General features: G+C 40.2%; 1 protein-coding gene across 6 annotated transcripts in view; it reads right to left on the reverse strand.

The window, feature by feature from the left end:
* CNTNAP5 (contactin associated protein family member 5) overlaps positions 1-16709 on the reverse strand; it is an 801874-nt gene that overhangs the window by 105505 nt on the left and 679660 nt on the right. For all 6 annotated transcript variants that reach the window (XM_027056014.2, XM_027056013.2, XM_053214870.1 and 3 more), the window contains one exon: positions 3549-3788. In XM_027056014.2, the coding sequence (XP_026911815.1) occupies positions 3549-3788 (240 nt within the window). The remainder of the gene's footprint in view (positions 1-3548; positions 3789-16709) is intronic.

Consider the following 16709-nt stretch of genomic DNA (forward strand, 5'->3'; position numbering starts at 1 on the left):
AAATATTTACAAAGCATATATCTAATGTGAGAATTGTAATCAGAATATGCAAACAATTCCTGCAACTAAAAAAGAAAAAGAAAAATAGCTCAATCAAAAAATAAGCGAAAATGTAAATTAATGTATCACCAAAAAAGGTATACAGTCAATAAGAACATGAAAGATGTCCAGTGTTATTTGTCATCAGTGAAATGAAAGTCAAAACCACAATGGGATACCATTTCACACATTCACAGTAACATGTCTGTTATTAAAAAGGCAGATAATTACAAGTGTTGGTGAGGATGTGGAGAGATTGGAATCCTTGTACTTTGCTGGTGAGAATGTAAAATGGAGCAGCCACTTTGAAAATAGTTTGCCAGTTTCCTCAAAAAATTAAACATACATTTACCATATGACACAGTAATTCTACTTCTAGATATATGGCCAAGAGAACAGAAAATATAAGTCTACACAAAAACATATATATGAATGTTAATAGCATTATTTATAATAGCCAAATAAATGGAAACATCCCAATGGCCACCAAGTGATGAACAGATATATGTGTGTGTGTGTGTGTGTGTGTGTGTGTGTGTGTGTGTGTGTGTGTGTTGGATCCATATAATGGCATAAAATACTCTTTGGAAACAAAAAAGGAACAAAATACTAAAAAATGCTACAGCATGGATGAATCTTAGAAACATGCTAAGTGAAAGAATCTAGACACAAAAAGGCTAGTGGTTCCATTTATCTAAAATGTCCAGATAGATAAATAAATCAGTTGTTTTTTAGGGACAGTGGGGAAAGGTGAATGAGAGGTAGCTACTAATGGCTATAATATTTATTTTTAGGGTGATAAAAATATTCTGAAATTAAATAATGGTGATGGCTATGCAACTTTGTGAATATGCTAAAAATCACTTCATTATACAATTTAAAATGGTGGATTTTAGGGTATTAAAATTACATCTCAATTAAAAAAAGAGAGAGAGGGGAGCCTGGGTGGCTCAGTCGGCTAAGTGTTGACTTCAGCTCAGGTCATGATCTTGCGGTTTGTGAGTTAGAGCCCCACGTTGGGCTCTGTGCAGACAGCTCAGAGCCTGGAGCCTGCTTCAGATTCTATGTCTCCCTCTCTCTGCCCTTTCCCCAGCTAACACTGTCTGTCTCTCTCTCTCTCTCTCAAAAATAAATAAACATTAAAAAAAAGACACACACACACAAAGCAGAAAATAATATTTGAATCCTAATACTATATTCCTATACAGAATGAAATTAGGGTTTTTAAAGAGAAAAAAGAAACCAAAAAGTGCTGGATGGATCTTCAGCTCTGACATTTATTAGCAAGTCATTAAAACTCCATGAACTTCAATGTTCCCAATATGTTAAATGTGGATGTTAATATCCTCCCCACTAGGCTGGTCATAAGGAATGTATGTGGCAGTCAATAACTACTAACTAATATCAAGATTATTGTTACTTTGTACTATCATCAGAAACAGGAAGTGGATCAATGGATTATGGTTCTGGCCCAGGCATTGGTAACTCCACCCCACATATTTCCAGTATCTGCACCCCCTAAGTTACACATGCCCTACTAGTTAATAACATAGAAAAGCACCCTTGTTCAGGATCATCACATAGCTAATGGCTCCCATGGTACACTTCCGTAGGCAATTGGTGTGGCTAGAAGACTAGGTTAAAAGGTTTCTTCTATATACTATGCAGGTACTGAATATAAAGGGAATCATTTCCTTAGTTTTATGAGAAAGGGGTGAAAGTCTGGGGCTGTGAAATATGAAGCAAGCTGAAAAGGCTAAGCACATATTTGTCTATTTTGCTTATAGATCAAAGTAAAAAATGGGGAGAGAGCACAGGCTATTTCAATATATGCAGCAAAAAGATATGGGGGTAGGGACAGAAGATACTTAATCAGAGTTGTTTTAGGGGAAAGAAAAAGCCAATGAAAAATTAGGCTAAATTTAGAACAATATGATCTATGAGATGTCTGACCAATGTCTCTGGAGAAATATAGAACAACACTGTTCTTTTTTTTTTTTTTTCTTTCAAAACATACAACTTGGATATAGATCCTGTAAAACAATGCTAGTATACCTTTGTAACTAGGCCTGGTGGTGTTTATTCTGTATTTGCTTCTTCTGGGACTAGACTAAGGGTGGCATTTAAGGTGTTTTTTTTTTAGGGGAAGTTAATCAGAGACCTCACTCAGGGTGAAAATCCAGTGGTGTCTTTGTGTCTCTTAGCACATTAAATACCTACTGGGATGGGACCACTTTATGTCAAGCTCATGAAGGAAGGGCCCAACACACTGTTGGCCCTAAAGTTTGTACCATTATTTTTTCCCCCAACAAATACAATGGTTCTCAACAATAATAAGCAAGTAATTCAATCTGACTGGGGAGAGGGCCAGTGTGAACGATGAAGAGCTTAAATTACAGAGTCCTTCAAAGGGAACACTGAGTGCTCCTCTCTTCTCCATTGTTTTTAAGTTCCAACAGGAAATTGGACTAAATAAAGCACTGTTTGGTAGAGGTGTTTGTGAAATGAGTTTTAATCAATTGACAAGAATTGTGTAAAATTGCCATCATTGTTTATATGTAAATGGTGTTTCAAAGTAATTGAAACATTTTAATAGCTTAAATGCTGCTCTTGAAATATTGTGTACATTATTTGTTCAACAAACTTTTTTCTTTCTATCAATAAAATAAACTTTACAATCTTGTGAATATTGGTAGGAGACCTAATCTTTTGCCTTTGTGTTTGAAAAAATACTAAGTGTTTATACTGAATAATCCCATTTTATAGTTTGTAGAGTTATCTTGAATTTTTCTAGAGAATTTACACCATGATCATCACTCCTCGTTCAAGATATACATCCATCATGGTTAGTTTTGCCAATGCAATGAAATAATAAGATTAGGAGGGGATATAGAAAGACACCGGGGCAAGGATTTTGATCTCTGTGTTTCATTCCCAGACCCTTGATGAACTAAATGTGAGTTTCCAGGCAAGGCTTTTAAAGCTTCAGACCGTACTCACATCATCTGCAGAATAGGGATATTTTACTAGATGTATGCTATTGATTTTACTAGATGTATGCTAGATGTCTACTCACTTACCTATAAGTTCTTTTTGTAAAAAATGCTTTAAAATGACTTTAAGCCTCCTTGAGACACTTCCAGGGGTAGATTCTATAATTCTGTGATTACACGTGTGGGCTAAGGAACTGGAACTGGGAAGATCAGTGCACCCCTGGCAATCTGGCTGATACAACAGAAATGAGAGTCCACTTCTCCCAGGCCTCAGCTGGCCCCTGGGCCAAGGAGACATGTTACGCTGTTACTATCTATCCAGTTCAACTGTACTGCCAATGTCAACAGACAGTGAGATGGGTATATGTAATTGTGTTGAGGAGTTACACAGAGTCTTTAAACAGAGTGAAACTGAAGAAGATAAATGATCGCTTGGGAACTGACTGAGGGCATGAATTGACCATGGCTTGGAGGCACTAGAATACAACACGGCAAAAACAGAGGTGCCCATTGTACCTTTTTTGCAAAAGGGCCCTTCATATGGTGAATTGGTGCAATCACACGAGTACCCACTGTACTTCTCCACGCACTTGCCCCCGTTGTGGCAGATGCTACCATAAGTACTACAATGGCCCGGGCATCCCGGCCGGACTCCAGACGTGACCTTGGCCCTCTCCTCCAGGTCCAACTTCTGCCCATTCAAGTGTAATGAGCGTATGCATCCTAGGAAGCCTTTCTGTCTTGATGATGTTCCCCCTAAGCAGTGAAAAATAAAAGAAAAAAAAAGTAAGGTATCATACCATTCAATGTTTTAGGTTTAATAGCGAGATACTCATAACAGTTATGTGTCGTTCTGTTGTCCTGCTGTGTTGAACTTTTCAATTATAGCTTCAGGTGAGAATTAGGAATTCAAACAGCATGTGCAAAATGCATTGCATGTCTCTCCAGGCCGGGAAGAAACTCACCCCAACTCAAAAAAAAAAAAAAAAAAAAAGAGAGAAGAAAGAAAAAATAATATGCTTCACATGGAATCCTGTACCTTACATGTTTCAGACAGAAACTTTCGATCACCATGTTCCTTGCAAATGAAATAAAATGTGTTCTGATGTAGTCTCCAGCAGATTTTGTCTGAAGTAGAATGCTCAAGGGAGATTGTCCCTTCGGACAAAGTGAGAAGCAAGTTGTTAGGCACATGAAGTTAGAACATGGGAACAAGTCTTGCATGGCTCCTGTAGTGTGATGTGAGCCCTGGAAGGAGGGCGGGCTTTGGGACACAGACATGGAGTCATACTCCAGGTCACTAGCTGATTAGCCACATTGACCACTGGATGACCTCATCTTAGCTACTTGATCTGTAAAATAATAATAAGTCTGTTTAGTGTATTTTCATAAAGCTTAGTTAAGATCATGGAATGCAGTATGTGCTCAATCATTACTCTTTTCTATGCCTTCTCCTGAGCCCTTACAATGACTGGAACCAGTAGGTCATTTATATGTATGTGTATATATAAAGAGAGACAGAGAGCACTATCCTAGCACTTACCTCCAAATTATTATTTGGAAGAGAAATTTCTCCTTCTGGAATACAGAACCGGATTATAACCCAACTTTTCTGCTGTGGGTACATCCTGATGTTATCAGAGAGATTCACAATGCTCTTTGCAAATTATTTAAGAATGGAGTAGATTCCAAGTGACAGAGGATTTTGTTACCATTGGGAACCCAGGACTCTACTATCCCAAACCTCAGATATCAGAAAAATGTGAACAGAGAGACAATAAGCCAAGAAATTAAACTAAATCTCATCAGGAGATATTTATTTTTAATTTTTTAATGTTTATTTGTTTTTGAGAGAGAGAAAGAGCATGAGCAGGGGGAGGGGGATGGGCAGAGACAGAGGCAGAGAAGAGTGGGAGACACAGAAACTGAAGCAGGCTCTGGGTTCTGAGTGGTCAGCACAGAGCCTGATGCAGGGCTTGAACTCATGAACTGGGAGATCATGACCTGAGTGGAAGTCAAACGCTCAACTGACTGAGCCACGCAGGCACCCCCACGCCCCCCCAATCAGGATATATTTATTTATTTGGTGCTTGGAATCATGGGAGATCCCAGAGAAGACACGGGCCCAGACTGCCTTTAAAAACAAAAGTTCTAGTCCAAATTCAACACTGTGGCCTCAAGTCCACACACATGAATAAAGGGAGGATACACTTAGGTCTTCAAGGTCTACAAAGTGTACTAACAGAGAGAAAAAAAAATAATAGGAGCAGGACTAACTTATCATTTATTTTCTGTATCCATCAACTCTCCTTTCTGAGCCCCATTCATTTCTAGTCCTACAATCCTATTAAATCTTGGTCTAGCAAATGCCCACATAAAAATATATTCCCACCAGGGTGGATACAGATGAGAATTCCAAATGTGTCATCTCAGAAGAGGAATATAGATGCTAAAGCAAGAAACAAAGCGGTAACTTGAAGAAATAAGTCAGGTAACCTAAAATTTCCTGGCATCCGTCAGCCTGGCAGGCTGGACAAGGAAATAATTGGAAATGGGGATGATGGGAAGGTACCGTGGGGTTGAGGGGGTTTTGTGCCTTCCCTGAATCACACCAGGCCTACAGACACATCAATATGTGTACGGCAGTCACTGGCTGCATCCACAGACAGACATAACGTTGCTAAAGGATTAATCGAGTCTTTTATTCTGAAATAATGGTGAAACTCTACTGTATTTTCAGTTCTGATAAGCGATACCCAAAGAGGGCCAGGAGGTCAAACCCAAATTGCATTCTCCTGCCTGTCTCAATTTGAGGGAGTAAATCTCCTTTCAACCACAAGATAAATCAATTATAAATACAAGCAGATCATAAAGGAAGGCTCATTATTTCTTTCCCAGAGATTGTACAGAATAAAGAGGGGAGGATTGATGTAGTCAACCATTTTGCCTCCCCCCTCCCACCCCTTATTTTGTAGTTACTCTCTGCAGTAGATTTGAATAACTCTTCATACATCTTGTTAGGGGCATTTTGCTTCTAGCAGAGGTGGAAATGCAAGACCTATTGCACATTTTCTCGTGTGTGACTTAGTCAACAAGTTTATAAATGGAGACAAGAGTGGCTGGGGTGGTTTCTCTGGCAGAAATGTGCTCCTTGAGGGTTGAGACATATGGAACATAGAGAGAATGACCTAAAACAAGAGGAGCATTTCATTCCCAGATGCTGACAAAACAAATGACACAATGAACTATGAACTAAGTTACACAACGAACTAACTTTCAGGGTTCACCTGACTGCTTTTCATTCTTTACGAACGGTAAAAAACTAGAGGTCAGGCTTCTCTTTTGTCTTCCTGGAGAGGTAATAGGTAGACTGAGAATAGAATAATTCTCACCCACACACTCACACCCAGGTTGCTAGATCTCTCCATTTTCTGATGTTGCCTACTACCTGTAGAGTATTGGTGTAGATGTGAACCTTCTGTGAAACTTGAATAGGATACAGAAATGTAACCACAATCTTCCCACCCCCTCCTTCCACACAGTCCTCCCCCTGCCCCCTCCCAACCTAGCCCTGGGGATTTGCTCTCCCAGCTATCTCTGGCTCCATCTACTTTTTTTTTTTTTAATTTTAGTGTAGTTAACGTAAAGTGCCATCTGCTTCTTTATACACCTAGAGCCATAGTCCTAGTACAATGCTCCTCACTCCAACTTGACTCCCTTTGACGACCTTCCAACTGATTTTGTACCCTCAGTCCTGATTCTTCCCATCCATTCATTACTTTGGACTCGGCTATTTCTATTTAATGCTCTTCAGAGACTACTGATTGTCCTCAGGATCAAGTTCAAATTCCTTGGCACAGATGGTACAGTATGAAAGATCTAGCCTTCATTTACCTCTCTAGCTCTCCCCCTCCCCCCGGCCCATATTCCCTTCTCTGACTTCAGTGCACCGGGCCTTCTGAATTACTAAGGCTCCCCAATGCCCTATGGTCTTGACTTTGGATCTCTTCATGTACTTGCCATAATGTGGTATGTTATTGTCTCCATGCATTCCACAATCCCATTACTCCACCCTTGTCTTTATACACACACACCTGCATTCATATACACACATCCCTTCCTCACAAAGTTTCTGCAACCCAGTATTTAGTTATTTTATTTAGTTGTCACTTTTTAAAAATGAGAAAAATTTTTTAAATTCGAATAAATCTTTGAAAAATCAGAAGAGATGTTAACAATGAACCTGCTTTCCTGCATGGCAAATGTCAGCTGTAGCCACGCTGTGGTCAGTTCCTTTAAGACAGGGACTCCCATCCCCACTTGGCCACATTCTCCTCCGGGACCACTTCATTCATTCATATGGCCTTCCCTGCCCTTGCAGGTATTTGATTTTTAAGCTGCTGCTCTAAGCTCTAATATACTTTTCTCTTTACTCACCTGAATCTTGTCTACAGTTCATTAAAAGGTTGGAACAACAAGAAAAAACAACAACAACAAAACTGTAGCGTCATACTTAAAGCACTTGAAAGTCATGATTTCGAGGTTTGTAGTTAATCTGCAAGCTGACCAAGAATCAGAACAATGCTTCTAATTTAAAATAAAAATTACATTTCAAACATACTTGTCTGCTAGAAACTTTAAAAATAACTCATTGAGAGGTGCCTGGGTAGCTCAGTTGGTTAAGCATCCAACTTCAGCTCAGGTCATAATCTCGCAGTTCATGAGATAGAGCCCTGCGTTGGGCTCTGTGCTGACATCTCAGAGCTTGGAGTCTGCTTCAGATTTTGTGTCTTCCTCTCTCTCTGCCCCTCCCCCACTCATGCTCTGTTTCTCCCTATCTCAAAAATAAATAAACACAAATTAAAAAAATTAAAACAATAAGATAAAATTAACTCATTGAATACCCCAAGGAAAAGAAGGCATTCTTCAAATTATTCACATTGTATAGCTGAGGAAACTTAGTGTCAGAGAGATTGTTTTGGCCAGAGTCAAGAATCAAACAGATTTTCTTTTTTTTTTATTAAAAAAATTTTTTTAACATTCATTTATTTTGAGAGAGAGAGAGCACAAGCACTGGAGGGGCAGAGAGAGAGAGGAAGACACAGTATCCAAAGCAGGCTCCAGGCTCTGAGCTGTCAGCACAGAGCCCGACCTGGGGCTTGAACTCATGAGCTGTGAGATCATGACCTGAGCTGAAGTTGGACACTCAACCGACTGAGCCACCCAGGGGCCCCTCAAACAGATTTTCTGTGGCAGAGACAGGTGTCGGACTGGGGTCTCTTGACCTTCAAAGCCTGCATACCTTGAAAGCTCTAAAATCCTAAAATGAATGAAATGATTAGACAACTTGAGTCATTCCTATAACCAAGGGATCCTTCTACCTTCTTACCTTTATCTCTACCATGTTTTTCCCCCCCATCAAGTAATATACACATAGGCATTTATTCTCTTGACCTCCACCTCACCCTTCTGGATAACTATCACTATTGGTTAGCTTGTTGGCCTAGCGAGAAGCAGTTCTGCCTGAGACTCTTCAGCTGGCCCTTGGTATCAAGCATGTTCATTGTGATGATATTTCCTTGAATTACATACAAAGGTCACTATCATCATTCTAAGCCTGTCTTAGAAAACCTCCATGTGTCAGCTCCATACATGCTCATCGCTTCCAGAGGAACATCTCAATTTTGTTCTGGTCTTTGGCACCAACTGCAAAAGCCTCTGTTTCTCTCGTGGGTGCCTGTTCTCTTTCCTCCTCATTCTCAAGCAAAACTCCTTCGTTGAGGTCTCCTCTTCAGGCAAAACACTGAATGTGCCAGGTTGGGCTCTGGATTCACAAAGATAATAACTCTTTCTGTTTTTCTACCTTTCTTCCTTTCTTTCTTACTTTTTTGACGTTGAACTTGGAGTAGCTGTTTTTTATATGAATCACAATAGCTAAATTAAGTACAGGTACATGTACCACCTAGATTCCAAATTCTAAAGTGACAGAGGATTTAGCATATACCTAATTGATAAAAGCAAATACACTAACCATCATTTGTCTTCTGCTTTTATCCTGCCCGTCCAACTGACAGTCTTGGTACCAGAAGGAAATCCTAGGAGAAACTTTCATTCCAAAATATGATTTTCTTAAAAACAAGGCATGTGTCTGGTTGAGTTTGGCCAGATATAGTGATTTCTTGCTCAAAAATCAATCAAGACACTCTATGTAACAATACAGGTGGCACTAACTCGATGTTTAAAAGGTCAAATAACGATGCAATAGTCAAGTTGAACTAAAAGCTTACTTCTTATACAGAACCTTCTATGCACTGTGCTTCACAGACATATTCTGATTTAATCCTCACTACAAACTGGGACCTCAAATAAAATACGAATCCTCCTCAAAAAATTGGGAAAGAGATTGTTAACTTAGAATCACATAACAACAGATTGAAAGTATTTCCTGTTTGTTTGGTGGAAATGAATGTTGTGAAAAACTTATCAAGAATAATTCAGCAATGTGTATCAAGAGCCATGAAAACATTATTATCATTGGCCTTATTCTACCTTTTTAAACGAATATCCTAACATGGAGCTAGTGGTGATGATTACACCCCAAAATAATTAATTTAGCTTCATACATAGTCATTACAAATAGTGTATTATGTGCACAAATAGTATAATTATCTACCTAGAAAATCCCCTCAAAACAATAATGACAAATTATTACAATTAAAAGTATAAGAATGTGGATGGATATAAACATCAACGTGCGAAATCAATCACGGTTCTATATAGCAATGATAACCAACTGGAAGACGGAATAGCTAGGAAAAAATCCTATTTAACAACAAAAGCAGCAAAACACCTTGAAATTAACAAGATGTGTATATATAAAGGAAATGATACAATTTTACCTTCACTCCTAAGGATACCTGAAGAAACAAAACATGCTTCAGTATGAGTCAGTAATGTATAGCTAGTTCCTCTAACACAATACAATCTAATCAATAGCCCCCAAAATTATTTTCATAGAACATGAAAAGCTAAATCTAAAATCCCACAAGAAGAGATACAGGATTAAAAACAGGAGTGAAGTAGGTGTGTGTGTGTGTGTGTGTGTGTGTGTGTGTGTGTGTGTACGCACGCACGTGTAAGGGAAAATCTCTCCTATTCAGTATCAAAATATGCCCTGTAAGTGTGTGCCCTGTAAGTGGTGCAGTACTTAGGGGAAAAAAAAATCTATGTAAATAAAACAGAAACCAGAAATTTATGGGTTTTGTTTTTGTGTTCGGTTTTAGTAAGCTCTATAGCCAACGTGGGGCTGGAACTCTTGACCCTGAAATCAGGAGTTGAATGCTTTCATGACTGAACCAGCCAGGCACCCCAAGAAACCAGAAACTTCTAAGAATTCCAGAAACAGACTCTTTATATAGAAAGATGGCTTTTACATTATAACATACATTAGAGTTCTAAGTAACTAGGAAAAAGAGGAACCATGAAATAAATGGAGATGGGAAATTATTTTGGAAAATAAATAAAATTACAATCCTACCTCAAAACCTTAAACAAATTCCAGATACATTAAGGATATAAAATAAACATGGCAACAAAACAAGCAAAAACTGAAAATATTAGGTAAAACACTAGACAGCAGTTTAATATGCTATTTATATTGACATGCTATGGTCTCTGAGGCATATTTGAAGTCAAAAAGCAAACGAAAACAAACAAACAAAAAACAGTGAGAAAGCTGTGGTATAATACCTATAAATATATCGTTTATGTAAATATAGCCACAAATAATAATATTGTACAGTGCTTCCTCAGGGTACTTAAATGTATGTAAGAACATTGAACACTGTCTAGAAAGTCTCATACTGGGCTAATATCGGTTGCCTCTAATAAGAGTATTTGGAGGTATTATTGACTAATTCTCAGTGAACATGTATTTGCATATTGATTGTACACTTTAAAATAAATCTTTTCATTTATTATGTACATTATGTATAATGCTGTTGCTCTCCTTTTTCTAAAAGTCATTTTGGAAGTAATCTTCTATCAAGTTTCAAATATAACTCCTTGCTACAGAACTGTGTATATCTCTGAAAGCCATTTATTAATCCACATGGTATTTGGGCATTAAGGAAAACCTGTCTCAGCATCAGCATGTTTTTGTCTGGAGTGTGGGTCAGGGTGTGTCAGAGGTATTTATCTTGCTACTTGGGTTTTCTGTAAAGTAAAGAGGCTTGCTTTTTTGTTGTTTTTTCTTCAAGACTACCGGCTAAAAAACAAATATTTGCTTTCTTTTTAACAGAATGGTGGCAGGGCCCAACATTTTGCCCAGGCAGAGCGCTAAATATGCATTCTGTGGAAATCCTCTTTTGGTTATTTACATCCAGGAGGAGGGGGAAAGACAAGCAAGCACTTGAATGGTGCTTCTGTTTCTGTTGCTAATGTGGAGCCACAGGGAACAAATCCCACTGCAGTTCAAGGTGGCCGATTAGGGTTTTGCATATCATCTGGAGGAACCCCTGAAGGAATATCAAGATGATGAAGCAGCAAAATTCCCATAATCCTAACGACGGGTCTAGAGTAGCCACGGGAGCCATTTTGACGAACAGGAACATGTCCCATCTTGCCAAGATGAGTGCCAAGCCATGCCTCACCGTACCCTCCTCTGCCAGTTTTTGAAGATGAAAAATCACTATCAAAAATAGCTTTAAAGAAAAGATACAAAGGTTCCCGTGAAAGAGGAGCCTTCCTGCAAGGGCAATGGAATGAAAAATACCGTATGAGCTCCCGGTCTTTTCTAGAATCAGCTGGAGCATCTACATTCTTCCCAGCTGGCTGCCCGGCAACATCCTTGTCCTATTAGCACCAATGTCTGGATTTTCTGTATGCTAGGGCCCCTGGCAGTCACTGGCTAGTTTTCTCCAGCATGGCCTTACTGAGAACAAATACGGTCCCAGGAGCTAAAGCACACACCCATTTAAAGAAATCAGCAGATAAAGAAAAAGCTCTATAATTATGAGCTTTCAGAATTTTCCCCAATCTTTCACTTGACCTAGAGCAATTTTATGAGTGATACCAGGAGATCCTAAAATATTGAGAAAAAAAAAGCCTGAAATTCACTAAATAGGAGAGTAGCAATGGCAGGTCAGGGCCAACCAGTTCTCAAGTCCCATCTATTAACGCTGTCATGACATTTTGATGCATTTGTGCAGTAATCACTCTGGGTCTTTTTCTTATCCCAAGCTTTCTTTGGGGAAGTGATGGCTGCAGTGTGACTAGGGACGTACCATCAAACATGTGTGTTCTTTTGCCAGAAAAAAAAAAATTAGCTGTAACTTGGAAATTAAGCAAAAAACATGGATGATGTTTATCTAGTAGAGATGCAAATAATTTCTTTCCAGTAGAACAGATAACTCCAAAGATGGCCTGATTTGAGCAACACTTGTATATTTAACACCAAAACCTTATCCTAACTTTTTTTGTTGTTGTTAAATTGCCTATACATATCCTAGATTTTCAGATGCTCTCTGAACCGGCCATCACATCTTACTGGCTTCCTCGCTAACAAATGAATTAAATAAAGTCTCTGACACAAGTTTATTTTCTATTTGCCCATGACTCATGATTTTATATATTTGAAAACTATTTGTATATATTTAATGATTATTTATTTTGATACAGAGCAAGAGAAAGAGAGAGAGAGAACATGAATGGGAGAGGGGCAGAGAGAGAAAGAGAGAAACGCAAGATTCCTGAGATCATGACCTGAGCTGAAATCAAAGGTCAGATGCTTAACTGATGGAGTCACTCTGGCGCCCCTTGAAGTTTATATTTTAACACATATTACAAGCATCAGTTAAAATGTTGTTCTTATTATGAGAACTTAAAAACTGTGATGGACAAGTCTTCATTCCCCAATGTATAATAAGTAGAATAATAATAATAATAATAATATAAATATAGGGAGCTTTTAAGTCTTTGTAAACATGAGGCAAGCTGGATGTATATCATCCACATTTCCCTCTTGGAATGCAGGTATCCAGAGAGGCTAAATGGCCTTCAGGAATAAAAGGAAGGAAACAAGGTAGCTTTGCTGAAAAGAAGGTAGCAAAGAAAAAGAGGGTGAATAGACCCAGAGGCAAAAAGTGATGGAACCAGACCAAAACCATTATGCAGCTTGCTCTGGAGGAAAGGAAAAGCTATGGATGTCAGGGACCCCAGAATATTGGCGGTATTGTAAAAAGAAATGGAGACTCACATAAATATAATCCATCCATTGGCCTGCACTATAACTTCTAGAAAGGGGCTCCTCTAGGGCAAGAGCTTTTTCTTACTCAGGATTGTGTAGGTGAGCACCCAGTGAGTAGACAGCCAAATCTGGCCTTCAGGGCAACAACTTCACCCTGCCAGTAGTGTCAACTCCCACCTGTTTGATAACTTAATTTCCCCAGGGAGGGATATGAAGATGAAAGGCAGGGAAGGGAGGGTCTCTGAGGACAAAGGTTTTGGGGGATGGCAAGTGGGAATGGGAAGCAGAATGGCATTGGACCCCATTGCTTTAAGATACTTTAAGATGCTTCAGGGCTCAAAGCAGGGCTCTGGTGCAATGCAGATGGCAGCGGGGAATGCGCTGTCCTGAGGCTCCCCTAGGAAGAGGCCACTCACGGGTACCCAAATAAACAACAGGGCAGGAAAGCACTGCCTGCTTTGAGGTTTTGGACATTTGGGCTCCAGTTGCACTCCTGGAAACCTGAATAAGCAAGTGACTGGCCAAGCTGAGAGAGGTGTTCCCTGCACACCAAATTGTGCACACGCATCCCAGGCTGCCTTCTAAGCACCGATTTCTTTAGAGACTGTACGAAGTCTCCTACTAACCTCATTCCCCAGTGTAAGGAGGAGAGAGGCAGGGAGTCAGCACACACATGTAAGAGGGATAGAGTCTGGAAGCTGCCTCCAGATCAGACTTGAAGCCACACCCCCTTAGCTCTGCTCACCACCACCCCCCCACCCGCCCTTGGATATCAACCCTATACTACACCCTATGGGAACCTGGCTTAATGGTTCCCTAATGGGAACCTCTGCTCCCCATTCAAAGCCTGTACTTTTATTAAAAATTATATTTATTTATTTATTTATTTATTTATTTATATGCTTATTTATTCTTGAGAGAGAGAGAGAGAGAGAGAGAGACACAGAGTATGAGTGGGAGAGGGGCCAGAAAGAGAGAGAGGGGGGAATACACAGAATCTGAAGCAGGATCCAGGCTCTGAGCTCTCAGCCCACAGCCCAACATGGGGCTCGAACTCACAAACAGCAAGATCATGACCTGAGCCAAAGTCGGACGCCCATCCAACTGAGGGACCCAGGCGCCCCTAAAGCCCGTACTTCTTAAATAGCAAATGAATCTTATTTATTTTCATGCTCCTGTTGTCCAGCCCAGGGCTGAGAGCAGAATGTACATTCAGAAAAAAAAAAAATAAATAAAATAATGAATTCTGACCAAAAGAAAAAGAAATAGTGAGAGAAAAGAGTAAGGACACAGTGGCAGATGGAATGGGGCATCAGACATCTTGCAGTGAGCATTTTCTCCCCAACCCAGCAAAAATGGTGCATAACCTGCTATAAAGAATGTCTTGGTCCTCAGGCGCCTGGGTGGCTCAGTTGGTTAAGGGTCTGGCTTTGGCTCAGGTCATGATCTCATAGCTCATGGGTTCAAGCCCCGTGTAGGGCTCTGTGATGACAGCTCAGAGCCTACAGCCCACTTTGGAGACTGTATCTGCCTCTCACTCTACCTCTCCCCAGCTCATATTCTGTCTCTCTCTCTCTCTATCAAAAATAAATAAACATTACAAAAAAGAAAAAGAAGAAGAATGTATTGGTCCTTCAGGTGTTTTGGACAAGGAAGGAAGAGAGGATAAGGCTGATACGTGACAGAACAAAAAATAAACTTGCCTTAAAATATTACTTCAATTAAAACAAAAACTGAAAATTACTTCGATTGAAAACAAAACAAAATAAAACAAAACTGGGTTGGCTTTTTGCTGCTGCCTCACTGGCAACAGGGGCTCAGAGAAGGACAGTCTCTGAAGGTCATGCCGGCTCAGATGTCTCCACAAATGGGTGTCGGATGTGGTCGGCTTTCAGTTTATTTCATGAAACTTCCAGTATCATTGAATCACAAATGGAGGGACTTGTCTGGGCACATTCTCTGATCTGATAAATGAACCCATCTTTGCCCACCAGAGCACAGGGAAAACAGTAGCAACCGCCATGTGAATCCAGTGAAAGCCCCTTAGAGCAAGCTTGTGTATACCATGTAACAATTTGAAAGCTGGGTTTTGAAAATTCCTTTACCTTTGAAAGCTGGTTGCTAAGACAACGGCCGTTGTAACTTTCCCTTTTACAAAGGCCCTACCCCAGCTTTTGGGGCATTCACATATCAGATACACTACCATGTGGGGACACTTTTGCTGATTTGCGCAAAGGAAGGATAAAACCCAGTGTGGGGCAAGATCCCTCCCCTGGGAGCTTTTACACTAATTGAATGTATCCTTTAAATGTCAAACCTCATAAATTTCCAGGCCAAGCAGTGCCTCATTATCCCACTGGGGTGGGGCCACAAATAATTTCCCATTTAAAATGATTTTGCTTGCAACTCCCAATTAATAAACCTTGATAGAGAATTCCAAGTAGGAGAAAAATTAAATCTTTGCAATTGATTTGTGGAGTATTGATTATAAAGCCCGGTGGCAGATGGAATAACTGAGGCTCTGTAAAGGTAACTGACTAAAAATAAAGCTAGTAGCTGGGGTGCCTGGGTGGCTCAGTTGGTTAAGCATCTGACTTCAGCTCAGGTCATGATCTCACAGTTTGGGAGTTCGAGCCCCGCGTGGGGCTCTGTGCTGACAGCCTGGAGCCTGCTTTCAGTTCTGTGTCTCCTGCTCTCTCTGCCCCTCCCCTGCTTACGCTCTGTCTCTGTCTTTCAGAAATAAATAAACATTTAAAAAAATTTAAAAAAAAGGTATGAATGAAAACAATGCAAACTTGACTCCAAGGATTCCATCAGCTTTAAAGAGTGTTTCAGAGAAGAAAGGGGGAGAAGGCATTATATTATGGTTGATTTTGGGGAGACATGAGGAATACATTTTGCTTAAGAAGATTACTATGATTAAAAAAAAGGGGTGTGTGTGTGGGGGGGGGGGGTTGTGTGTCTTGTGCAAGAAATCTCTATGATTCTGGCTCAGGTTGGGCTTTCCAGCAAGCAGGCTATGGATGGATGTAAAGGGGAGAGTGGTATATTAAAGATGCCCTTGGGAAGCACACCTGTGGATGGGAGGGGAGGGAAGCAGGGGTGGGCAGAGACGGCGAGAGTGGCAGTGCAGGCCTGACATTAGACTAGAGCAGCCCACAGAGAACACCAGAGCTAGAAAAGCCCATCAGAGATGTGCCCCCTTGGTCAAAATGGCCAAACTTTTATACCCTGGACTCAAATGGTTGTTGCATGCGGGCCTCCTTGCCAAGGATGTGGCTTTGCTCCGGTGTTTCTCTGCAACCGAGGCAGTGCCTGAAGGGGCAGACACTAGAAAAATGTGTGCCAACAGCATTCCTGTGACAGGCAACAAGTAATCCTTGAAAGGGGACTTTAGCAGCACATTCCTGGGTCTACCACGAGTTCCTAAG

This window comes from Acinonyx jubatus, chromosome C1 (genome assembly GCF_027475565.1).
Source record: "Acinonyx jubatus isolate Ajub_Pintada_27869175 chromosome C1, VMU_Ajub_asm_v1.0, whole genome shotgun sequence".
Taxonomy (NCBI): domain Eukaryota; kingdom Metazoa; phylum Chordata; class Mammalia; order Carnivora; family Felidae; genus Acinonyx; species Acinonyx jubatus.